Below are 23628 nucleotides of genomic sequence, written 5' to 3' on the forward strand. Positions count from 1 at the left end.
ACTTTAACCGTATATTTCCTTGCATTGTTTTCTGCTATCAGACGAGAGCACCCAAGGCGGCTAGATATCCACATCCCAACCACTCTCATATACAGCACAGTACAGTACTGTACTTCCATCACGTACCCGTAACTTTGTTTGACAAGTCTGAGACATAAAGGTGGCTCTCAGCTAACCGCATCCAGATGACAGCTGGTTTTTCTTGTTCATTGGACTAAGCTCGACTGCGTCTCATCTGCGCCACATGCCAAATAGAATGTGAGGTTAATGCAGAGACTGATCTCTAAACTTGACGACCCATTCAACGAGCTGACAATGAACAGACGGTAGGAGAGTTGTAGAGAACATTAATATTGGATGGACCAAGGAGATGGAGAGTATCGTTATTACTATGAATTCCAGTGTTTATCATGATGGGCTAGGATATACTACTGGTCGCTGTTGCAATTCCGATTTGTACTTGTAATTGCTAGATACGGACATGTCTGCTTTCGGCAAGATAAGTACAGTGGACTGCATTTGCTACTAATGAGATATCTGTAGAAACGCCAGAGTCACACCGTACAACACTCGTGCATGTATCTCCGTAAGGAGCAATATGCGTGGATATTCAGGTCCTTCTTTGCATATTAATCATATGTCGCCCTTTTTTTTTGGCACCTCACCATGTCATGACTCTATGTTTTTTGGCAACTGACCTTTGGACCAGATCTACTGGACACATATTTTCGGTTCAAAGCGCTACAAGTAGTTCGTGCAAGACGGCGTATTCCCTTTTGGGCGGCGTGTCTTTACTACAATATCCTACAGTAGATAATACGAAGTACTTGAACTACTTTACGATAATGTACTTGTCATTACCACAGTACTTAGACGAGTCAGCCATTGCTGTTCAAGTATGTACTATACGCATCAAAATACCCCCACGCCCATCGTCGATTGTATGTCATAGTATCGTATTAAGAGTTAGAGTGTCCACCAACATGAAGAGATATTGGAGTAACTTGAAGTTAAGACTTAGCTAATCCATCTACTTGGAGTGGGTGCAGCAAGAGCACGAAGATCCAGCACAAGAAGAAGAGCAAGAAGTGCAAGACTTGTCACAAGAAGAGCAGCCGGCCATTGTTGAATAGATTGAGATGTTGTTGCGAGTAGCGGAGGTAGTTGTAGTTGTTTTGTCGAGATGACTTGTGGAGAGCACAATTGGAGTGGCAGTACGTCTCCCTTATATACTCCTCACAAGTGACCATCTATGAAGATAACCAGTTAGATTACCGCCCGGCCGTTATCGTATGCATTGCTGGCCTCAGTAGCATCGGACGTAAGGGTACACAGTATGTACTCGTACATCCAACAACGTCACTCTCACTGCTTTCCTCCGTCTGTTTAATTACATGTTGGTGAAGCTAATCTGTCGCTACGCCCAAAAATTATATGCACACATAGACTCCTGTGCCTGGCATGTGGAGCCACTGTATAGTTGAGTGACAAGCAACGTGTGTAGAGAAGAGGGATACACTGTTTAGAGGGGGAAAAACTCGCCAGTACAACATTGCTGGCGGTCTATTACGATAAAATACTGACATACAAATACATTTCTAGAAATACACGATAGTCCACGGAGAACTTGATAAGCTCGCCTCGCCATTAAGTTTGATTAGCTGCTCTAGGCCGGCGAGTACGGGTCGAAGGAGGAGGTGGCAACCCTACGTCAGGCCAGAGCAATTTGCCCATTCGCAATGAGTCCAAAATATTATCGCCCTTGCGTGTCCGCGATTCTTTGTTGCGGCACACCTTTTCAGCGTCCCGCGCTGTAGCCTGAGAACCGATATCCGCGTTCCACTCTCTCCCCAAAAGACCCGTTAGGTGGCTCCATACTCCGGTCGATAGAGCTGCGTCAGAGTAGCCTCCTTCGAGTAAAGAGAGAAGCTTGCCCTTGTAATAAGACGCCAGTGCGGCCGAGTCCTTGGAAAAGCGGTGGTAGAACTCCACAGGCACGTTCACCGAGTGTCGCTGCATGCCCTTACCTTCATGCTCGGATGCATCAAAGCCAGCTGATAGCACCACCAAGGGCTTAAACTCGCGCCCTGCCTCCCGAGCCTCACGCTGGGCCCTGAAAAAGAACTCGTTGGCCTTTTCGAATAGCACACAGTACTTTCTGTAGAGCTGCCAAAACTCCTCTTCGGTTTCGTACGGCTCAAGATGGACGTTCCAAATGGCTAGACCATGGCCCATGAGACAAGTAGACGCATTTCTAAGGGCATCTGGAGTGGCATAGCCTAGCTCTGTAGGGAAACTGTTGATGTCATGCACACTAAAATACCCAATGGTGGGAGACGGATAGGAGTGCTTCTTCTCGGGCTCAGGGGTGTGTTCGGGCGTGGTGTCTGCACCCACGTTCACCTGCGACCAACAAATGTCTTGTGACCCATCTCCGTGGTGCAGATCAAAATCAAGGATGACTGCATGTGTCACGCCGTATTGCTTAGCAGCATATTGGATGGCCACATGGGCATTGTTGATTAGACAGAACCCGGAAGGGTCGCAGGCGTGACAATGGTGCCCTGGCGGTCTAATGTTAACAAACGCCTGCGAAAAAGTGCTTGTCTTTCCCTCGGGAGGTGGTGTGTCGCCAATTGAGAGTTTCTGGAGAGTTTCGGAGACATCTGAATCATACAGTGCGTCCACACCACGCTCAACTGCACCTACCACGCCCTTTAGAGCAGTCAGTGTCTCAGGGGACAAATAGATGTCACCCTCGGGCCAACCAGGAGGCAGTTCCAATTGGCCAGCTTCAAGCTTGTCCTTTGATTCCAGACACAGCTTCTCCAGCAAGTTGATATACTCAACGCCATGGACAGCTGTCACATGCTCACTGGACAAATTAGCCTGTCTGACAGACTCTTCAATCTCAAACTTGCCCGGGTTGTTTGCGATAGCCGCGCCAACACCTAGAGATGTAGCCTTGAGCCGCTCGGGTCGTTCCACCAACGAGTCCTTGTATTTTTTTCCCATCCATGAACGACCAAAAGTGTGTTTGTACGATAGGGGAGATTGAACAATTAGCGTCTGGGCAGTTCCCGAGAAGCACCCAGGATATATCTTGTCAATTGCAATCTTGAATGACGTCACAGCGTCGTAATCATCTGAGGAGGTGGCCACAATCTTGTGAACAGGTGTCTCAGGGACAACTGCAGGGGTTTCTGTTTTCAAGGGAGTGGCTTCAGGGGTGGCCAACTTGAGCGGAGTTGCTTCAGGAGTATTTCTGTGACTGACATGAGGGGTCTGAAATTGTGTGGAAGGTATGGCTGGACTTGAGTGTCGTGAAGAATGGCCCGAATGAGGTGCTGAGGGAGGTACTGAAGACACAGTACCAGAGGCACCCATGTCGAACAGAGCTGGGTCGATAGCTGCTCCATCCTCCAGTCCAGGCTCCTGCTTGATATATCCGTTATATCGCTGTCCATGAGACATGTCTTCACCTCCTGGGGCGGATCGTGTATGCGGCGTGTAATAGGCGCTTGGTGTTTGGGGTGGCTCTTGTTTCACAACTTGGGGGGTATAAGGCTGCTGGGTGTGAGATTGTTGCTGAAAATTCTTGTCCCACGGTTTGGGGATTCGATGGTTTCCATTTGGCTGTTGACTGCCGTTTTCAGGTGTCTGTTGCCGCTCCTGATACTCCATCTTGGTTGTTGTTTTGGTGGAGTGCAGATGTAACGCGTCATGTGTGGACTTAATCTGAACCGTATATTTGAGACATGAGATAGGGTGTTTACTGAAACGGAGAGTGTTCATGTGACCAGAAAAGGGATTGAGGACACATTTGGACTTTGAAAACTTCATAGACAAATACTTCTTGACACCCTGACTGATGGCTTCTCCACATGTATGTATTGTACCTGTAGCCCACCTCATCTCCTACCAAGCTTGGCTAAACGAGAGCTTTAGTCTATAGACAATCAGCCTCAACGGCTGGACATCAGGTTTTGAGAGGTACAAATCACAGTTTGTTTTTTGCTAAAATTGTTCAAGAGTACCACGTGTAATCTCTCACTTGTTCCTGTCACAAAAATACCCCTAGTTACGTATCCCTCAATTCTGGTATTCGTATTTGTATTTCTCAAGTCATGTGTGAAGGAACTTAATTTAAGAAAGGGGCTGGTATACGGATATGCACTACGTTCGAGTGTGTACTTCTTTACCACACCGTCCAAGGGCAAGTACAGCACCACCATATATAAGGATGCAGCATATACAATACACACGTTTATTTTGATCACGCACCCATTTATCTATCATATATCACCCTCCCACCATGTTACAAATGGGGTATGTCACCAACGGTTTAGCGCGTTTTGAACCCTGGCCTTGGTGAGGAAACTCAATTGGGGTTACCCTGCCGAGAGCTGGGGTAATTTGCCAGCGCCACTTATCCCAACTCGCCGACGAAAATCGAACCTCGTACTTCCACACCACACAACACCACACACTCAACCATGTCCAACCTCGACCAGTCCCTCGACGAGATCATCTCCGCTGCCCCCAAGCGATCCAACCGAAAGAACCGACGAGGAGCAAGCGCTGCTGGAAACGGTGGAGTCCAGAAGGCCACCCCTGCCGCCCCCAAGGCTGGTACCCCCAAGAACAAGCAGCAGAAGCAGCAGCAGCAGAAGAAGGTCGCTGCTATTGTCAACCCCATTGACGAGGCCAAGAAGCTCGCCAGCAAGGTCATTATTTCCAACCTGCCCCAGGACATTGGCGAGGACGCCATTCGAGTATGTTAAACCGAAGATACACACACGCGACACTGCTAGAGTGATGCGTGGAGTGGACTCAGTTGCACCTGCAGCCTCAAGGCGCACACAGCAACATCAACGGAGCTGATACCGATTCGTGAACGCTTTCTTCGAAAGTCAGTAGCAAGGGAAGTTGCCATTTTTGTGATGGCAGCACCTCATTCAACAGTAGCCAGTATTTCTGCTCTGCAAAATTCTTGGTGAAGAGTAACCGAATTTCCTTCTTTTTAGGAATAAGGTGAAGAGTAGCCAGACGCTTCCCAGTGAAGAATGTGGTGAAGTGATACGCGGTTTCGGGAGCAGATCTGGATCGTCCTCGGACTGATTCCTGCGCTCACGGCCATGCTTATATGGCCAACCGACATTCCGAGAACTGAAACTGAACGGCCTTTTCAAAAACAGCTGCTAGAGAGCTGAGAGCGGTGGGTTTTGCTTGTTGTCATAATGGAGAGAAAGATCGAAAGCACTCATTGCTAATGTGACACGAGCCGGATTGAAAGCTGATGATCAAAGACCTGCGCATATTCCTTGCCTTGTCTTTGCAGCTGTGCGAGGGAAGAAAAATCCATGTCCAGTTTCAGAAGTCAGCCCCTGGAGGCTGGCAAACCTGTTGCAAATTGCTTGTCGCAGGTTGTCCCTATTACTGGGATTTCTCAGGAATGAAAGTCTGCACCAGCCTGGCTGGGTCAGAGTTAAAGCCGCCAGTAAGACATTGTATAATCCTTGTCAGATTCCTCTGACACTCATTTATGCTCTGCTTTGCTCCCCATTTTCGGATCAGTTCCGTTGTGATTCACGTGATTCCTTAAGAACTCGTGCTGACCATTAGGACTACTTCAAGACTGAGATCGGACCCATTTCCGCCTGCACCATGGTCTACAACAAGGGTGGACACCCTGCCGGAATCGTCAATGTCACCTTCAAGCGACAAGGTGATGCTGCCAAGGCCGCCGACAAGTTCAACGGTACTTCCATCGACCGTGGAAAGCGATACATGAAGGTGAGCAGCTAGACATAACAGAGGAGGATCAAGAGAATCAAGAGGAGGGAAATGCCGGCGACAGTGACGACAAATTACGACCATGACACCATCAAATTGACACTCTGCCTTATTTGGACAGGCAGATGTTACTCTGGAGGAGGAATACCATTGATTGCCGTCTACTGCGTGCCGATAATTGCTTGAGACGAAGCGATTTGGATACTAACACAGGTTGAGTTGGTTTACGACCCTTCCAAGACCCCTCTGTCTGCCCGACTCCAGCCCAAGCCCGAGCCTGCTCCCGCCAAGGCCACCGTCAACGCTGCCGCCAAGGCCAAGCAGCAGCAGCAGCAGCAGCAGAAGAAGAAGGCCACTAAGCCCAAGCCCAAGAAGGCCCCCAAGAAGACTGTGGAGCAGCTCGATGCCGAGATGGCTGACTACTTCCAGGATTAAATAGAATTTAATTGATGTATATTAGCTTTTTAATACTGGTCTTGAGTGTTCTGTGTTATGATAATTCCCCCTCAAGTGGATTCTATATCCTATGGTTGACCAATTGTACGTACTGTAGCTACTTGTACTGCATTGTAGTATTGTATGTGCTGTGTCACTCGTCTTTTGTACAATGTGTCATGGCGGCAGCCGTCAGAGAAGGATCTGCCGTAATATACAGAAGCAGTTAATCACGCCGAAACAGAGACTAAAAGTTCAGTACTGGCGAGGCGACCCCCTGTCATGGACTCCAAACCCTGTGCCTTGTTTCTGTATAGATAGCTACTGTACTTGTAGACGCTAATTATTTCCAATCATAAATTCGAAACATCGCCATTCGCTCGTAGTATGATAGACTAACGGCCCTACCCCCAAACGATAGACAAATACACGAGTCTATGAAAACACTGCCTAATTAGAACGCGAAAAGGGGCATGCACAAACCTACTGGTACAGTATTGTATCATACTAAAAGCCCCATGATTATTAGTGCTCTAACGTGTAAGCCGGGTAGCCGAACCCCGTACTATTTTAGACCCCGTTTCGGACAGAGTACAGGCCCATCAGTCTCGGCGTCCGTGCACTGTATACAACTTCTGACACATTTCCCCTCTGTGCTCGTGTTTGACAGCTCGTCCCCACCTCCTCGCACGGTCTCTTAACTCTCTTCGGTCTTGCGTATTTGCGCGTCTGCAAAAGGTTACTTTCCCCTGAGTACACTCAACTTGTTCCGCTATACGAAATTAAAGTTGGCCCCCTGTCGTTTACTTGTACATCAACCACACACATACAAGCCCAACACCTTACATCAGGATCTCTGGCCAGACCGCATCACCACCTGGAGGACACCATGCAGACGCTGAATCCGTTGCTCCACATCGAGTATGTCCTGGCGGCCGAGTTCGACATCGACGCAGGCCCTGTGGTCAAGTACCAATACCCCGACACGCTTCCTGGCGACGAGCAACTCATGGCGGAGCTCATGCTGCCAGATCAGAGCCACGTGCGCAACCAGGACTGGACGATATTCTTTCTGCACGACGAAAACGGGCTGCTCAAGTACCGCCCCAACGACAAGGGCGACATGTTCTACGTGCTCAACCTCGTCAATACCAAGTTCGATAAGGACGTGCGACGAGGCGCTATCGTCAAGAGTATGTGTCTGATTACGCGTTACCCCTACTTTCAGATCTTCAAGCCCGTGCTAATTCTCGCTCTGGACGAGTACTTTGACGCGCCGTCGCTCGACTGTCTCAAAAAGCTCTACAACAGCATCAACAGCATGAGTGTGGACCGCATGCCCTCCTTCTCGGCGTCAGAAAAACTGCTGCTGGCGGTTTCTGAGGACCATTCGCTGTTTGCCGAACGGTTTGGCGAGGAGGAGACGGCATCTATCGTCGACGAGAAAAACGCTCCTATTGATCCCAAAAGAAACTCGTCAGGGGAGAAACCCACATACTACATTGATCTCAAAAACAGAGGCCATCGGCTGGTAAGCACAGGAACGGTGCGAGATACACACTACTTTGACTCGTCGTTACAATACGGAGCCATGAAGATCCCCGTTAAGGTGCCAACGGCCATTTTCCCCGAAACGGTAGGCGACTTTTCGCTCATCCGACTGCTCAGAACCCTGCAAAGTGTCAAGGGTCCGTTCAAATCGGTCCACCCGCAACTAACTATCTTTGGGCCCACCACGCCACCGGTGATTGTGCTTATCAACGCGCTTCTGACCCAGAAACGGGTGCTCTTCATCGGATACAATACCCCTTCGGGCGATGTCGCCGACCACGTGCTGGCAGCCTGTTTCCTTGCATCTGGCGGAGGCATTCTGCGTGGGTTCACACGGTATGCTTTCCCTTACACAGATCTGTCAAAGGTGGACGATCTGCTAGAAACACCAGGTTTCATTGCTGGTGCCAAGAACCCTGCATTTACCCACCACCCCACTTGGTACGATGTGGTTGTGGACATTGAAAACTTCACAATGGACATTTCCCCAGCAATCAGTTCTCCTGTGCCCAAGGAGAAAGACTCTAAGGGCACTAACCCTCTATTTGCAACGATATCTCAGGACGATATGATTTTCACAGACCAGATTAAACGTATGTTGACGGAACATTACGGTGAGTCGTCGATTCGACACCGGTGCAGAAACTACCTGATTCGGTTTGTGCGAATCGCCATCTCTTACGAAGAGTACAAGTACAAACAGTCACAATTATGGCCTCGAAAGGCCCCGGAAAAGGACGCAGGGCACGGGTATGTGTGGAACTCGGGGACACGGCGTCTCTTGGACTTTCAAAACCTAGAGCCCGTTATTGAGGGCTGGCGTCAGAGTAGATCTTATAAGCTGGCTGCGGAGGACGAGCAGGAGAGACTAACCAACCCGGAAGCTCTGACCTTGGACGTGGAGCACTGTCTGGACAAGCTCAAGATACAAACTCTCAACAACTCCGAGAGTGCAGCTATCTACACACTTTTGCATACACATGTGTCTGGGTATGACGACATCAACACCTTGTTGGTACATGCCATTGACAACAATCTTTTCGAGGTTGCACTGGGGTTGGTTCACCGGTTCCCTGCTGCACGGGAGGCCACCTGTGAGCTCCTCGAGCGAATCAGAGCCCATCCTGCTGGTAAGCGGTTCTTTGATCGAATCAACCCTTTCCTTAAGGTGACCTTCTTCCGGATTATCGAAGACAAACGAAGCTGAGGATAGATGACACTTACACACCAACAGTCATACACACCAACAGTCAGACACACCGACAGACACCGACAGACAGACGGACAGACGGACAGACAGACAGACAGACAGACAGACAGACATACACACGCATACTCTCTCTCTCTCTCTCTCTCTCTCTCTCTCTCTCTCCTTTTCTAATGTCGCAACCTCTTCAGGTTATCTCGCACAGTTTTAATATCAAACGCGGGTATGTAATTGTATGTAATCTAGTATTTATTTTCCATATGAATTGATGTGTAACTGCTTGTAGCTACTTGCACGAGTGCACTTCTACAATTACTGTACAGTATGTACCTTGGAATATGCCAACATCAATGCACATCCCAATTGAAGGCAAACGAACCTTGACCACGTGTAAGAGAGAAACGTGTTACGACGCGTCGATGGAAGTATGAGAGATACAATTGACAATCAAGTCAGCAGTAATACTCCTTGTAAACACGGCGACAGTTGCTAAATAAAATCAGAATGTCTCAAATCTAATCAGAGGTCACACATACCCCGTTCGTTGGGGGAGACATTATTCCCAACCTTGATACGAGGTCGTCCATTTTCCACTGCATGTGAACCAACGTTATTACAAGTAGCTACACCATGTCTCTGCTCACAACGAAGAACGTGCTGCTGGCAGCCATTGCCCTGCGGGTCGTGTTTTTCTACTATGGCCTCTACCAGGACGCCACCATGGCCCTGCGGTACACAGATATCGACTACTACGTCTTCACCGACGCTGCAAGGTTCATGGCCAACGGACTGAGCCCATACGAACGAGAAACATACCGATACACGCCTCTGCTGGCATGGCTGCTCCAGCCCACGACGCTCTGGTTCTCCTTTGGCAAGGCGGTGTTTGCTGCAGGCGACATTGTTGCTGGATACGCGATCATTCGCGTCCTGAAGATGCAGGGGGTGTCTGACAAGAAGGCCGCTCTGTATAGCACAGTGTGGCTGCTGAACCCCATGGTAGCCACAATTAGCACCCGAGGCTCCTCCGAGGGTCTTTTGGGCGCGCTCATCGCTCTTCTATTGTGGGCAGTCTATGCCAAACAGTGGGTTGTGGCTGGTTTCATAGCCGGCTTCTCGGTCCACTTTAAGATCTACCCCATCATCTACATCCCCACAATCATCTGGGCCATGAACGACACCAATGTGAAGACCAACGGTGGCAAGCGAGTGTCTCTTGTCGAACAGGCCTTCAACTTCTTCACCAAGGAACGTCTCCTGTTTGGTTTCAGCGCAGCTCTCACATTCATCGCTTTGTTCTCTGCATGCTACCATTACTACGGCCATGAATTCCTCCAGCACACATACCTACACCACCTGTCGCGAACCGACCACAGACACAACTTTTCACCCTACTCCACCCTGTTATACATGGTGTCTTCTAAGGCTGGACAGGCTGCTGAAGAACAGGCCCTGTTGCCCCCTCCTCAAACGTGGGCCTTTGTGCCCCAGCTGCTGCTGTCAGGAATCATTCTGCCACTCAGCCTGGCCAAGATCTCCATGGTCAAAACCATGTTTCTGCAGACCTTTGTGTTTGTGACCTTCAACAAGGTGTGCACCTCGCAATACTTTATGTGGTACATTGTTCTGCTGCCCTTTTACTTCAAGGACTCCAAACTCATGTCCCCTGGTCGCAAGGTGGTGTCTATCACCTTCGCAGTTCTCTGGGTCGTTGCTCAGGCTCTGTGGATCCAGCAGGGCTATGCTCTGGAGTTTTTGGGTCGGTCCACCTTCATGCAGTTGTGCTATGCCACTCTGGGCTTCTTTGTGGTCAACTGTTTTGGCATTGTGTTGCTGGTTGGAGATTTGTAATATAAACACACAAGTACATAGATAACGAATGACTTTATATCGTTTCACAGTTGCATTATATTTTATTCTATTTGGTTTTGATCCTTGCCTACGCCGTGGTCATCAAATCTATCTTACTCTAAACACGACAGGGATATCACTTACTTTCGGAAGCTTCGCAGAATAGCCAGGAAGATGATGGCAAAGTGGAAAAGCTGCTCCTTGAAGAAGAAAAGGAAGGCGGAGGTGAGCACGGACTGCACCACCTTGGTGTCCAGACCCTTGTACAGACCGGCAATGCCCTCGTCGTTGATGATCTTTTTAATTCCGGACAGGAAGTTGAGCTGCTGGCCGTCCTTCTGCTTGACCTGCATTCGAGACTTGAGGGTGATGTAAGGATAAGTGACGGTGGTGGCCACAAGCTTGCCCAGGGCGCCGTAGAGGAAGGCGTCGATGGAGGTGAACTTTCGTCGCTTCTCCACTCGGTTCTTCAGCTGCTCGAAAATGGTGTACTGGAGAATGGGGTTGATGACAAGCACCAGGGCGGGAGCAATGCCGGAGAAGAAGGTCTTGAGGCCGTCCTTGGAGGCAATCTCCTTGATGGTGGCGAGAGTGCCCTGCTTCTTCTCGGACACAGTCATTCGGGTGTTGACGACCCAGATGGGGTTGGTCAGAACGACGGTGGCGGATCCAGCAACGGCACCGGCGAGCATGGACTCACCAGTGGTCAGGTTCATGCTGGCAGCTCCAGCAGCGGCCTTGGAGAGCTGGAAGATGGTTCGTGACGACTCGTAGAAGTAGTAGTAGACGAAGTTGGTGACGGAGATACCGAACAGAGCCGAGTCCAGACCGGAGTACAGACCAGCGATACCCTCTCGCTTGACGATCTTCCGGGCGGCAGCCAGGGCAGACAGCGTCTCAGCTTTGGAGTCCTTCTTGGTTCGCATGGACTCGGTCTGGGCTCGGGTGGACAGAGTGATGAGAGGGTAGGTGACGACCATTGAGAGGGCTCCTCCTCCGGCGCCGGCAAGGGCGTGAGCGACGTTATCGTTTTCGGCCATGATGGTGGTGTGTGTGTTTCTGTTTTGCTGGTGCTGTACCTGGTAAGTATCTACTTTGTACGTGCTGAGAGGGAGCTTTATTCTGATGACCCAAATTAGGTCTCCCCGAACTCACAACCTAACGTAACGTGTGTGCCAACGTTATCCGGGTTGCAGACTGTGCAGGAAACGAAACAGCACAGAAGAATCATTACAGTTGACTGAAACAAGAGGGGGGCAAATTGCGGGGCAGTCACGTGATAGCTACCAACCCGCAGGCCGTAGAACCGCTTTGTATCTGATCCGCCCACCACATGGCCTCGTCGATGTACTGCTATCCACCATCACTTGCTCCCCAGATCTACTCCTATGCACTTGCAAACAGAACCCTGACTTACCCCTTCTTCCCCACACACTGCATGCATGAACGTGATAATCTTCAACTTTACCAAGGCACAGCCAAGTTAGCCGAGGTCCGTACCAGCAGTAGCCAACCAGAACAAATATAACGCGCCGGTTCCCCCTTATGTGTGTCTCTACCCCCTCTTCTCCACACCTCCTAAATTGTTATGTGGAAGATATTACATTGCGGTGAGACAGGGGTCACGTAGAGAGTCCAACACCCAATCCACCACTAATTACTGTTCTCTGGTGAACTATCGTCCTCCACCTCATCTATTGGGAGCAAAACAACATGATGCACTTCACCTGCAAAATTCCACTAAAACCAGCTACTGTACAAATATCGGAATGAGACGTGCTTGCCGCGTTCCAGAAACCAACCATGTGCCAAGCGTGGAGTGCACGGTGTATAGTTTGTTTGTTGGTATACCTCGGTTGGCCTTTGATCTAGTGTCATTTGACCTATACTGTACCTTCCGAAAGAGGACTATTGATGACTCGTAACTGTATGTACTGGTGCGATACAGGATACAGTTGACAGCTCGGCCGTTATGGTGGTAGCCTTCTCCTGTTCTGGACCCAGTTCCCCAGATCAGCATACAGAGATGCGTGCTGTACAACTACCGGTACAAACAGAAAGGCGATCACAGGTGAGTGAAATTTGGCGAACAGAAACGCGTAGTACTTGTACTCGCACCGTACTTGTAGCTACAATACTCGTAATTCGCCATAACCACAGCCTGTCACTCGGTACATGCTTCACTCAGCCGTACGGACGCACTTTTCGATTAAGCCTATCTGCCGCTTGTGCCGATTGAGACCTGGATTAGGGTAGAAGATAATAGCACTGTCGCTGGCGTGGGCCCGACGTTTTTCTGGTAAGGATAAGGAGAGATTTTGATTTGTTCATTTTCTCTTTTTCATCAGCTAATGTCAACAACTCTCTATGACGAAACCTGAGAGGCATCAAGGGGTCGTGCTCATTTTAACTCGCTAAGGTAAAATGTGGACCGCCTTATTAATTACTCGACACCTTCAACAACACCTTTAACTGAAATTTGTTGGTTTCATAACTAAACCTAGTTGGCTTTCCAACACTTCAGTTGGCGTTGTTGAGTAGTGCAGGCGCCCCATCAGACTCCACTTCCCATACACCACCACCACAAGATGCAAACGATTGAAACATATAATTTCGACAGTGATCCCGAGTTCAACAACGGCCTGAACGTCCTGCTGGCCAATGCCGGCACCACCCTCGAAGAGGAAAACAAAAAGGAGCAGGAGAGCGGACACAAGTCGGAGCTCATCATCAAGGCCAAGGAATTCTATCTCAACAGAATCAACAGCAGACAGCAGCAGCAAGGAACCACTCAGACAGAAGCAGCAGCATCTGGAGAGCCCACAATTACATACAGCGACCCGCCGCTGACAAAGCAGCTGTCTTACGAGGAGCTGGTAGACCTCATCTCATCAGGAAAGGAAGTTCCGGGTATCCGGCAAATCCCCGACACGGTGCTGGGCCATGATGCATCTTCTGCTGCCACCACAGACCGACCCAAGAAGCCCTGGGAGAAGTAAACTAACTGCTTGCACATTTGACAAGGGCTATAATGATTTTGTTAAGGGCTATATACATATTCTATATCTGATTTTTTATTGTTACACGCGATCTCTCCAGAGACCCGTTACTGGAGAATTCGCATAGTGGCCTCAAATACAACTAGTGCAATGGCGTTTGTAGGGAAAGACCGAATGAACGAAGGCATGAATCCTCGGAAGTAGCCTCTCCATCCCCATCGTTTGTACACGCTCTTGCATGCTGACCACCAGGTAGGGTACTTGGGGTTGATAACTGTGTCTGTCATGATCTGCTGCTTGACCACGTCGAAAGGGAAAGCAGTGACCCAGAAAATGGTGGCGGAGAAACCACCGGCCCAGAAGTTGATAGTGGGCAAACCCATGTCTGTGCGCTTCTTCAGCTGCTTAGTGATCAGATCGTAGGATCCCCACCAGAAGAAAAAGTTGGTTCTGAACAGCATGGTAGAAAACAGACCCTTGTAAAGACCGGGAAGACCTCCCTGGGAAAGCAATTGCTTGGCACAGTTGATGGGGCCAGTGTAAAGCTTGGTCTTTGCGTCGTATTGGACCTGAAGTCGGGCCTTGATGTGTTCAATGGGAGCTGCAACAAAGGACACAGTCCAACCAGCCCCGATACCTGCAATACCGCAACCAATGGTCGGCAGTTCGTAGTAGTCCTGGTAAACAGTGTCCTTGAGACATCTCTTGTAGTTGTGGTAAGAACCCAGCATGACGGAATCCATGATCATCCATCCTACCAGAGGAGGAGTAGCTCCCTTGTAGAGACCCCTGATTCCCTCGTTTCGCACAGTCTTAATCAGACAGTCAATGGGCCCCTTGAACTTTCCATCAGGCGCCGTTTGCATTCGCACCTTGATCGTATCGAAGGGGTGACCCGTCACCAGCTTGGACACACCTGAAAACACACCCGCAACGAAAGACATGTACTTGGGCGGCGGCTTGCACTCTGTGGGCATGTCTTTTGCAAGCGCACGGAGCTCGGCGTCGTGGATTTCCTCCTTGACATGTTGAATTTCCTGCTTGACTTTTTCGGAAACCATGGCGACAGCAAGTAGTCAAGTTTTGCGATCTCTCTTGGTTCAGATTCGAGATGACTCTCACTTAGTGTCGGAAGTTTATCAATGTTATAGTTGCGATATCCCGATGTCGCTGAAACTCGCTGACTTTGAGTGAAGTGAGTGGAGGGATGGGAATGAGCAATATAGCAGCCTGTTTTTGGTCTGTTTCAAGTCTCCAACTGATCGGAACTTTCTTTGTGGGTCCCGTGACTCAAATCAGACTGCGCTTGTGCAAAAATTATTCTCTTGATTACTAATCCAATATCACTGCTGGCAGGTCTGCAACACATGCACAACAACGTGCAGTTGGTACAAGTATTAACTAAGCGAAGAACATCACCCCGACGCCGAACATACAAATGAACGCTCCACCACAGCAGGCCGATACCTCCACCGATGACTGGGCCGCCAACCCTCTGGCCGGCCAGAGCATTGCTGAGAACACCAAGGTGAGTACACCCGGACACCTATCAAGCCATTGACACCCATCAGAACCATCAGCCACCAGCAATCACTACTAACACAGTCAATCCAGTACGTCCGAAGCGTGAGCTCACTAGCTATTGGCGTTGGTGCCGGAATCCTCCATCTCGAGTCGTACTATGGCTTCCTCTTCTACGCCATTGCATCCACAATTGTCAGCATTCTCCTCTACACAGTGTCCTCGACAGGCAACCCTGGTCGATATTTCGTCTATCCCGTGAAACAGCTGTTTGTCGACGACATCTTCGCCGGTCTGTCGTCATTCCTCCTGATGTGGACCCTCTTTTATGAGCTCGTTGATGCTTAGATAGACAAACCACTCGATTGTGATGTTCGCAATGTCACCACTCGGAAAATATAAAGAGCCACGGTGTCAATGATGTTCATGCGCTGTCATTCTTTGCACCGTCTCCAATAAGTTATTTGTTATAAACAATACACCTCTATTTAATCGTTCTTGCCCAGTTGTGTGTCTCTTCCTCTGTACATACAGTTGGATAGCGGAAGTAACGGAGGCCTGCTCGTCTATATGGATGATCTATAATTTACACAAGGGTAAAAGGTACTGGGCTATTGCTTCTTTTGCTCCCTTTGCTCTCGTATCTAGGATCGTATCTGGTTAACAGGCCATGGAACCAATAAGAGCCACCATGCGTCAATAGACGGGGAAATGGAGAAGAAATTAAAGAGGTCATTAGGGAAGACGGAACAGAAAACACCAACAACGGAGAAGATGGCTCCGGAGGCACCAAGAGACATTGTGGCTCGACCGAGGAAGGGACTGCACGAACATGTTGTGCAAGAAGATACAACAGAGATCATGTACATTTGGCAAAACCAGAAAGATTCCATGGTCATAATAACAGGCACGCCAAACTGATAGAGAACAAGCATGTTGACGAAGAAACACCCGAACTCCTGGGGGGAGAAGACGGGTCCAATAAGCTGAGCAGGTCGGAAACCGGGGCCGGTCTTGAGAAGCATGTTCTCGAACATGAGTCGGATGATCCAGGGATTAGAGAGCTTTCACAACATGAAGAAGGCGGTATTGACACCGATGATGGCAGAGATCACCCAGTCGGGCCGCTGCGCAAGCCGTCTAATGGGAGTGTACTCGAATAACAGAGGGAAGGCAAAGTGGAAGACAACGAAGGTGTTGATAGAGATGGCCAGAGCTTTGGCCAAAAATGTACTTGGTGGGATCACCTCCTGAGTAAATCCTTCGGGCACCATCGCCGTAAGCAAAGTTGGTGAAAGGTCGAGCAGTGAAGACGCCCTTTGTGTTGTATGCACACGTCTTTGTATCGTTATTGAGCGAATTAGTTTTCCGCTGGTCTCATTCAGTCTGTCCGCAATGCCGCTTCGCTTGCCAAGTCACTGCTTCTGTCGGAACATGGTGTTGATCTGGCCAGGGGTAGGACCGACCACATTCTTGACAATGTGGTTGGAGGTGGGACCCAGAGTCTGAGTACTCTTCCAGAAACCAGGAGTCAGTCTCCCCAGAACAATGCTGCCTCTGAAAAAGTTCATGGTGGACAGTTGTGATGAGCACTGGTTGGAGCAACATCCATCTCCTCGACTTCTCCAAGCCTACGTACGAAAATGCAGTAGCAGGCAGGTTGGCTTACAAATCGAGAGATAGGAGAGTGCATTGAAGAACTAAGGATATATATAAGAAGACATCCTTCTTATATACAGTAACTACTGTATATACGTGGGGTGATAATAATACAGGTTGGGAACTGATACGAGGATATGGGGGGAAGCAAAAGCAAAAACCACAGATGAGTAGTGTAAGTGACTTTTCTTTGTAAGTCCTGTTGTAGCTACAAGTACTTGTAACATAGCCCCGTTGTTGAGTCCATTGACAAGCGCATTAAAATCCTATTAAATGTTTCTAGATACAGACGGAGTAGTTTCGAACGGGTCGTGCCTCCTCATACTTTACACTCTGCCACAGAGCGTCCCGAATACACTCCATGTTGCCCTGAATCTCATAAGCTCGAGACAGCAGCCACCAGGCCTCAGCACAGTCAAATCCGTTGCCGGTTCGAGTTACAGACTCAAGCACGGAGGTGACACGAGCCAGAGCAGCTCGTTCGTCTCTGTCAGAAATGAACAGCGAAGTGGTGGGCTTCTCGATCTTCTTTTCTGTAGCAAGAGCCTGAGTAGGCTTCTTCGCAATGGAGGGGGTAGCAGGAGTCACAGCTCCACTGAAACCGTTCTCAGTGCCTCCGTTGATAGACTCATCAAGTTCAGGCTTCTTGGGCTCAATGTTGCTAGCCTGGTCGTCAGGATCTATCGCATCAATGATAACGTTGGACAGGGCAATAGCACTTGCCAGAGAGTCAGGTCGAGTGTCCAGAGCGTTCTCCACCTCGTCAAGAGCCTGCTGCGGTCGCAATGCCACCTTCATGAGCAGAGAGAGCTGGATTCGCGTAGAGGCAGTGGGCCCATCAACTGACTCGGCCTGCACGATGGCCTGCTCACTTTCGTGGACGAGACCGGCACGTCGATAAATGGCAGCAGCCCACAACCAAAGAATTCGGTGGAGTAATGTGGGGAAGCCAGCAGGCACAGATGAGCTGCCAGCAGAGGTAGGAGCAACTGGAGCACTATGTTGATGACCATTTTGGTGAGCGGCAGCAGCAGGCTCTTCCTTCTTCTTTCGTCGCAACACCTTGGAGAACCGTCTACCGGTGGAAGAAGAGCTCTGGTGTGTAGGCGACACGGAGGGGGCAGTGGCCTGGGTAGCAGTAGAAGGCTTCTGTTTGTGTCCAGGGGTAGGAGCAGCTCCAAAGTAAGCTCCGAACAGAGCAAACACGTCCTTGAGCAGAGGCAGAATTGCATCGAGACCCTGGTCGGCCTCTCGAATCGCAATCTCGGTCATCTTGAGCTCAATGAGCTTCTCCTTGAGAGAGTTGGAAGAGGGAGAAGAGAATCGGTCCAGAGTTCCAACAGCCACCTGGATAGCAGCCTGGTAGTCTCCAACGGCAGACAGAAGCAGAGCAAGCAGATGCCACGACTCAACATGGTCCAGGTTGACAGCCAGCGAGTTTCGCAGCACTTCAATGGCAGGCACGGTTTGACGAGTCTTGGCAAGCAGATATGCGTAGTCAAATGCCGGCTCGGCAGCCGGGAGACCCTGAACAGCTCGCTGGAAGGATTTGCAGGCCAGAGCCACGTGCTTTTCTCGGTCCTCAGTCTCGGTGGCGGCGGACAGGGCGTACAGGGAGTAGGCTCGGCCAATAGCGTAGTCAGCTCGTCCGTATGCTCGCTGCGAGTGCTGCGATCTGTGGTGAAATGCGGGAGACAGCCACTCCAACAGCCTGTCGGCAGTCTTCTTAGCAGCGTTTCCATCCTTGTAAACGTTAGTCTGGATTCTGAGCGCATCACTGAAGGCCTCGATAATGGAGAAATCGTCAATGTCCTCATGGGCGCCGGCCTCATTTTTGATTCGGGCGTGCTCCTCGTAGTCCATGAAGACCTCGAAAGAAGCAAGAGCCTCTCTGTCGTGTCCAAGAGCTGCGAGAATGGCCACCAGCGATCGCATGAGCACTCGCGAGTGGTATGTCTTCTCGATGCCTCGTCTCACCGATTCGAGCATCTTGAGAGTGCTGACAGGGTCTCCAATAACTCGGCCGGTTGTGGGGTTGAACTGGTTGGACACTCGCCAATTGGCAACAAGCATATCTGTGTAGCCCTCGATGGCGGCGTTGGAGTCGGTGGCCTTGGGGATACCTCCGGAGGTTGTGGACTGGGAGTCTAGCAGCTTCTCAAAGTTCTGTAGAGTTTCCTTGGACTCCTTGGCCAGCTCAGGGTTGGGGCCCGACTCTCGCTGGATACCATTGAGGATCAGCAGATGGGTGTGAAGCTGGTTTAACTGTCGCTGGTGCAGATCGCCGGCTGACAGCTTGGTCGAAAGTTTGCTCTTGGACAACATATCTGTGATTCGGCCGTACGATCTGAGCGAGTCCAGGGCCCAGTCCTGGTTGGCGGGCAGCTGGGACGCGCACAGGATCGAGTTTCGGTAGTAAAGCCGCTCAGCCCACACCAGCGCCTCAGGGGAGTTTCCAATTGAGTCGTTGATGAGATGTGACGTGGAGGCGTAGACGGAGATGGCCTGGTCAATTTCACCGAGCACCTCAAAGGCAGTTCCCAGAATGGCGGCCCGTCTCACAAGTCCAATATCTGTGTAGTGGTATCGGAAAGAGGGAATGGCGTCGATTTCGCTAATGTCGTTAAGCAACTGCACAACCTCCTTGGGTTCTCGGAGCAACAAGTCTGTGTGTGCGAGAGCCAGATTGTAGAAGAATGTTTCCTCAGTGTCAAAGTTGGAGGTGTCGACATTCTGGAGGGTGGTTTGAATGGCCTGGAGCTTCTCGACGGGGATTGCCGATGTGGGAGACAGGTAGTCGGACACGTTGTAGTCGAGGAACAGGGTCACCAGGTTAGTGTCTTCCAGAGCCACTGTAGCAATTCCTGTGTTAGAGTCGTGAGAGCGAACTTGTGCATATACCTCAGTTGTACCTCAGTTGTGTCTCAAGTGACGTGTGGTGTTTTTGGCCGGTTGTGTGTGTGTGTTGCTTGTAGATTTCCGTCGTTTGGGGTCTTGTAGATTCACTTGTCGTCTGTTTCTGTATTCTCATACTCACCTCCATATTCCGGACATTCGTGGTGGATCTTTTGGACCAGCGAGGGCACCAGGGTCAGGTTTCCGAGGGTCCGGGCCTCGTCGAGCTGCGACACGAGCTGGTTCTTGGGCTGCTGGGTTAGCATTGGCGGTTGTCGTCGTTGGAAACAGTCGAGATACTCACAATCGAAGGCATATCGGTCATGGTCGGAGGAGGAGGGAATGCTGTTCTTTACTGGCCACTTTGAGTTTGGGACCGCAGAACGCAACAAGGGGCGCGCGGGGATCTGGCGTGAAAAAGCTGAGATGCGATGAAGGCTTCGAACGCAGTTCACGTGCTAGCCGGGATGAGCCAATACCTGCATCCGGGGCGTATTGTCGGCAACCCAGCATTATAAGGCCATTTTTGTGCGCAATATTTGCCTGTAACCACACGCTTCTCTTTACAGTCCGACATCACCGTGGCCCTCTCCCCCGGTCCATAGTACAGTAATTTAAAAATGGAGCGAATCACCCCTCGACCTAGGACCCTAATGGGTAACAGAGTTCAACAAAAGGGCTTGGGCTCTACACTGTGCGCCCCACCCTTGCAAGCCTGAAATAATTAGCAGATAGACTTAATTAGCGAACAAGCATATAGACACATTCCCACAAGGGCACGGGACATGTGGGGAAGCCGTGTGTCTCAGGTGCCACAGCAGACAACCCAATGAAATGGCGTACACGTCCTAAGCGAGACAAGACCCGAGACGCAAAGTCCAGCCCCTTGTGGCAGGGATCGACATGTCTAGCATCCCCACATTTTTTAAACGTCGGAAGCTATTACGCGCTCGCTACTGGTCCCTCCCGGATATACAGCTCACTCATGTGAAAAGGTCCATCATGCACGAATACGACACATTTTGCCTATTAGAAGGATAAGACGCTATATTGAGACCAGACAAGGTGAGACCTGCACTAATGGACACTGACCCCTGTAAGCCCAACAAAACCCAGAGTCCACCCACACACTGTCATACGCTCGTACATCTTGAACACACCGAACTTGTACTCTATCATTGCTCATTGTACTCTATGGGAGCTACTTGTATAAGGATGGTTTATGATAGTGGGGACCAAGTTTCGAGTCTGGTGGCTGTACAAGTACGAGTACGAGTACACTCAACTCGAATGGACAACCATTATACCGTTCGTGTACTGCAGCAGTAGCCCCAACACCATCCACCCACCATGCCATACCTCCATTCTGTTGATGTTTGCACTGGTATGTACTACTCGTACAGACAGTAGTCGCCTGCCGTACGAATACCTGTAGCTTCGTGAAAGATGCTAACCAAACAGATTCCAGTCGTTAACCTTGAAGGACTTGGCAATCTCCTTCAGCCGTTCATAGCCCTCCTGGGCCCGCTCGCCCTTGAGAACATTGTAGCTGATGACAATGTCGGTGGAAACCTTCTCCAGTCTGATGAGCGCCACGCAGATGGTCACCTTGGTCAGCTCCTCGGACTCCTTGCCCCATTTCTTGGTCTCCTGTTCTCCCAGACAGGTCCAGATGGGGTACTCGGTCCCCTGGAGCTGTTCCGAGGTCACGATCCGCGATTCGCCGCCGTTAATGGCCACAATCTCGCCAAAATGGGTCTTGATTGCGGTGTCGTCTGCATCCGAAATCTTCTCGAGAATATCGAAAATCAGCGACTCCTCAGCGGGTCCATCGTCGACAAAAACCTCCTGGGTGTCGGGCACCTGACGGAATTGACTGGCGTCGGCAAACGATGTGGGCACCAGGGCCGTTAGAGCCCCTCCAAACAGTTCTTTGGTGTTCATGATTTTTTTTGTTGTTAAGGCGGAAGAGATTAACTCAAAATCTCACCTTACATGCAGTCCAGTGCGATACAGAGAGACCAGGTGCCCGGCCTGCATTGAGCATAAAAAACAAATAAGCAATTGGAGGGTGGGCTAGCCACAGTGCCAGGAACCCGTTTCGGGATGTGGGGAAACCCGTGGGGCAATTTGCGAGGAGCAACCCTCTGGAATATTATTTGCACCAAAGACACAATTATGATCGTATCAACAGGCACCACCCCGAGTACACGTAATGCCTCACCCCACCTGTGAGTAATTGGTTCATGCATTTGACGTGTTTAGTTAACAATCTATAGCTAGCTACTTGTTGCACCGTAGCTGGTCGCCACCTTACCTTGTGCTTTGTGGCAAGACCCCCATGCTCTCTGTGGGGAACATCTCACTCTACCAATTCCATCAATCAAAGAGCAGAACTCGTGATCCCCTCATACTTGTCGCCGCATTTAGCAAACTCAACCCCACTGGTCTCAGTGTACTGATCTCCGTGGATGTAAAAGTAGCACTTGTCCTGATCACGCTCATAGAAGGTGACCACTGCGTCCTTGTCAATCGCATGCAACCGGGAATACTTTTCGAAATGCTTGGAGTCAAAGCAGTCGACCCTGGAAACAATCTTCCTGGAGGGCACGGAAATGATCACAGTACAACTTCCCTTCAGCTCGTAAGACACCCGGAGATCCTCTCCCTCAACCTTGAGAACGGCATGCAGAATACTGCCTCCTTGTTCAATTTTTTCAGGTGTATCTGAAAAGATGGGTCCCCGGTTCTTTTCGTTATTGAGATTCACATCAGCCAGAATATCCCGCTCCTTCTTGCCATCATTGGCAAAGAAAATGCGGTACCAGTAATACCCAATAAAGAGTAGCGCAAGGTTGAAACAGCCCAATCTGTACAACTTCACCAGTGTGCCAATAAGTCGCTTGTGGGTGTATCGCTTGAGAACAGACTTATTGCTCCACCACAGAATCGAAAACAGTTGCTGGAAATTGGCCAGTGTGAATCCTCCCACAGCCATGGACAGAAACAGCCGCTCTTCTCCAGACAACCGCTTGAACCACTTTCCAAGTGAGATCTTTCTCTTTTTCAGGGGTGGGAAACGCACCGTGGTTCCTGTGCCTTGAACTTGTCCCTCTGTGACCAGATCGCGCGTGATCACAGACAACAACGAGAACTTCAAGTAATTGTCGTCCATGGCGTATGTGTATGAGTATGTGTGTGTGTGGTTGTTAAAGAGAAGTTGGTTGAGTTGTGATCCAAGGTTTAGTGTCGATGCTTCAGGGGTGTCTGTTTGGTGATACGCTAACAACCGAACTTGTGTGGGTACACGGTACGAGAACTCCTGGCCGTGGTCAAAATACGAGTACAAGTACTGTACCGGTACAGTACTTGTATTTTATGCTGTTTGTGTATGCAATCCCACCTGTATTCTGCTGCAGTTCACTGCGTTTTTCGTGCAGAAAAGTGGGGTATGCCATTATCACGTGTGGATTTTTCTTCGGTATGTTTCAGAATCTAAGAATCCAATTTTGGGGACTACTTGTAGTAGTTCACGTGACTTACAAGGTGCATCATGCCTATTTTCTTCGGTCGACTTCTCAACTCCATACACCATTTCTCATACTCTTGCTTATCGCAGATCACTCATCCGCACCAGAGCATGCGGCACTGAAAAGCCACCCTACTCTGTGCCGTATCAAAAGTTAAATGTGTCGTGTGCGTTATCTTTTTCAT

At 49.9% G+C, this 23628-nt stretch overlaps 11 protein-coding genes and 1 pseudogene across 11 annotated transcripts; 5 read left to right on the top strand and 7 right to left on the bottom strand.

Annotated features, from left to right (window-relative positions):
• Nucleotides 1-1647: 1647 nt before the first annotated feature.
• On the bottom strand, nt 1648-3915 carry YALI1_A21913g (uncharacterized protein; the record flags this gene model as incomplete). Its single annotated transcript, XM_500305.3, has 1 exon — nt 1648-3915. One exon carries the CDS (start codon nt 3913-3915, stop codon nt 1648-1650), a length of 2268 nt encoding a protein of 755 aa, XP_500305.3.
• Nucleotides 3916-4496: 581 nt separating this feature from the next.
• Nucleotides 4497-6231, top strand: YALI1_A21919g (uncharacterized protein; the record flags this gene model as incomplete). The annotated part of the gene is made up of 3 exons (XM_002142958.3): nt 4497-4775; nt 5626-5796; nt 6010-6231. 3 exons carry the CDS (start codon nt 4497-4499, stop codon nt 6229-6231), a joined length of 672 nt encoding a protein of 223 aa, XP_002142994.1.
• Nucleotides 6232-7120: 889 nt separating this feature from the next.
• Nucleotides 7121-8989, top strand: YALI1_A21945g (uncharacterized protein; the record flags this gene model as incomplete). The annotated part of the gene is made up of 1 exon (XM_500308.3): nt 7121-8989. The coding sequence occupies one exon, from the start codon at nt 7121-7123 to the stop codon at nt 8987-8989; it is 1869 nt and encodes a 622-aa protein (XP_500308.1).
• Nucleotides 8990-9619: 630 nt separating this feature from the next.
• Nucleotides 9620-10840, top strand: YALI1_A21970g (uncharacterized protein; the record flags this gene model as incomplete). The annotated part of the gene is made up of 1 exon (XM_500309.4): nt 9620-10840. One exon carries the CDS (start codon nt 9620-9622, stop codon nt 10838-10840), a length of 1221 nt encoding a protein of 406 aa, XP_500309.2.
• A 140-nt stretch (nt 10841-10980) lies between these two features.
• YALI1_A21993g (uncharacterized protein) lies at nt 10981-11880 on the bottom strand (the record flags this gene model as incomplete). Its single annotated transcript, XM_500310.2, has 1 exon — nt 10981-11880. One exon carries the CDS (start codon nt 11878-11880, stop codon nt 10981-10983), a length of 900 nt encoding a protein of 299 aa, XP_500310.1.
• A 1548-nt stretch (nt 11881-13428) lies between these two features.
• On the top strand, nt 13429-13839 carry YALI1_A22008g (uncharacterized protein; the record flags this gene model as incomplete). Its single annotated transcript, XM_500311.3, has 1 exon — nt 13429-13839. One exon carries the CDS (start codon nt 13429-13431, stop codon nt 13837-13839), a length of 411 nt encoding a protein of 136 aa, XP_500311.1.
• Nucleotides 13840-13946: 107 nt separating this feature from the next.
• Nucleotides 13947-14900, bottom strand: YALI1_A22023g (uncharacterized protein; the record flags this gene model as incomplete). The annotated part of the gene is made up of 1 exon (XM_500312.3): nt 13947-14900. One exon carries the CDS (start codon nt 14898-14900, stop codon nt 13947-13949), a length of 954 nt encoding a protein of 317 aa, XP_500312.3.
• Nucleotides 14901-15277: 377 nt separating this feature from the next.
• On the top strand, nt 15278-15708 carry YALI1_A22027g (uncharacterized protein; the record flags this gene model as incomplete). The annotated part of the gene is made up of 2 exons (XM_500313.1): nt 15278-15367; nt 15445-15708. The coding sequence occupies 2 exons, from the start codon at nt 15278-15280 to the stop codon at nt 15706-15708; spliced, it is 354 nt and encodes a 117-aa protein (XP_500313.1).
• A 296-nt stretch (nt 15709-16004) lies between these two features.
• On the bottom strand, nt 16005-16931 carry YALI1_A22043g (Compare to YALI0A21032g, Misc non-coding, similar to uniprot|Q6CDJ9 Yarrowia lipolytica YALI0B23364g; annotated as a pseudogene).
• Nucleotides 16932-17298: 367 nt separating this feature from the next.
• Nucleotides 17299-20239, bottom strand: YALI1_A22073g (uncharacterized protein; the record flags this gene model as incomplete). Its single annotated transcript, XM_500316.4, has 3 exons — nt 17299-19883; nt 20057-20168; nt 20219-20239. 3 exons carry the CDS (start codon nt 20237-20239, stop codon nt 17299-17301), a joined length of 2718 nt encoding a protein of 905 aa, XP_500316.4.
• Nucleotides 20240-21363: 1124 nt separating this feature from the next.
• On the bottom strand, nt 21364-21858 carry YALI1_A22093g (uncharacterized protein; the record flags this gene model as incomplete). Its single annotated transcript, XM_500317.1, has 1 exon — nt 21364-21858. The coding sequence occupies one exon, from the start codon at nt 21856-21858 to the stop codon at nt 21364-21366; it is 495 nt and encodes a 164-aa protein (XP_500317.1).
• A 439-nt stretch (nt 21859-22297) lies between these two features.
• YALI1_A22105g (uncharacterized protein) lies at nt 22298-23089 on the bottom strand (the record flags this gene model as incomplete). The annotated part of the gene is made up of 1 exon (XM_500318.3): nt 22298-23089. The coding sequence occupies one exon, from the start codon at nt 23087-23089 to the stop codon at nt 22298-22300; it is 792 nt and encodes a 263-aa protein (XP_500318.2).
• Between the last annotated feature and the right edge of the window lie 539 nt (nt 23090-23628).

Source organism: Yarrowia lipolytica, chromosome 1A (assembly GCF_001761485.1).
Source record: "Yarrowia lipolytica chromosome 1A, complete sequence".
Classification (NCBI taxonomy): Eukaryota; Fungi; Ascomycota; class Dipodascomycetes; order Dipodascales; genus Yarrowia; species Yarrowia lipolytica.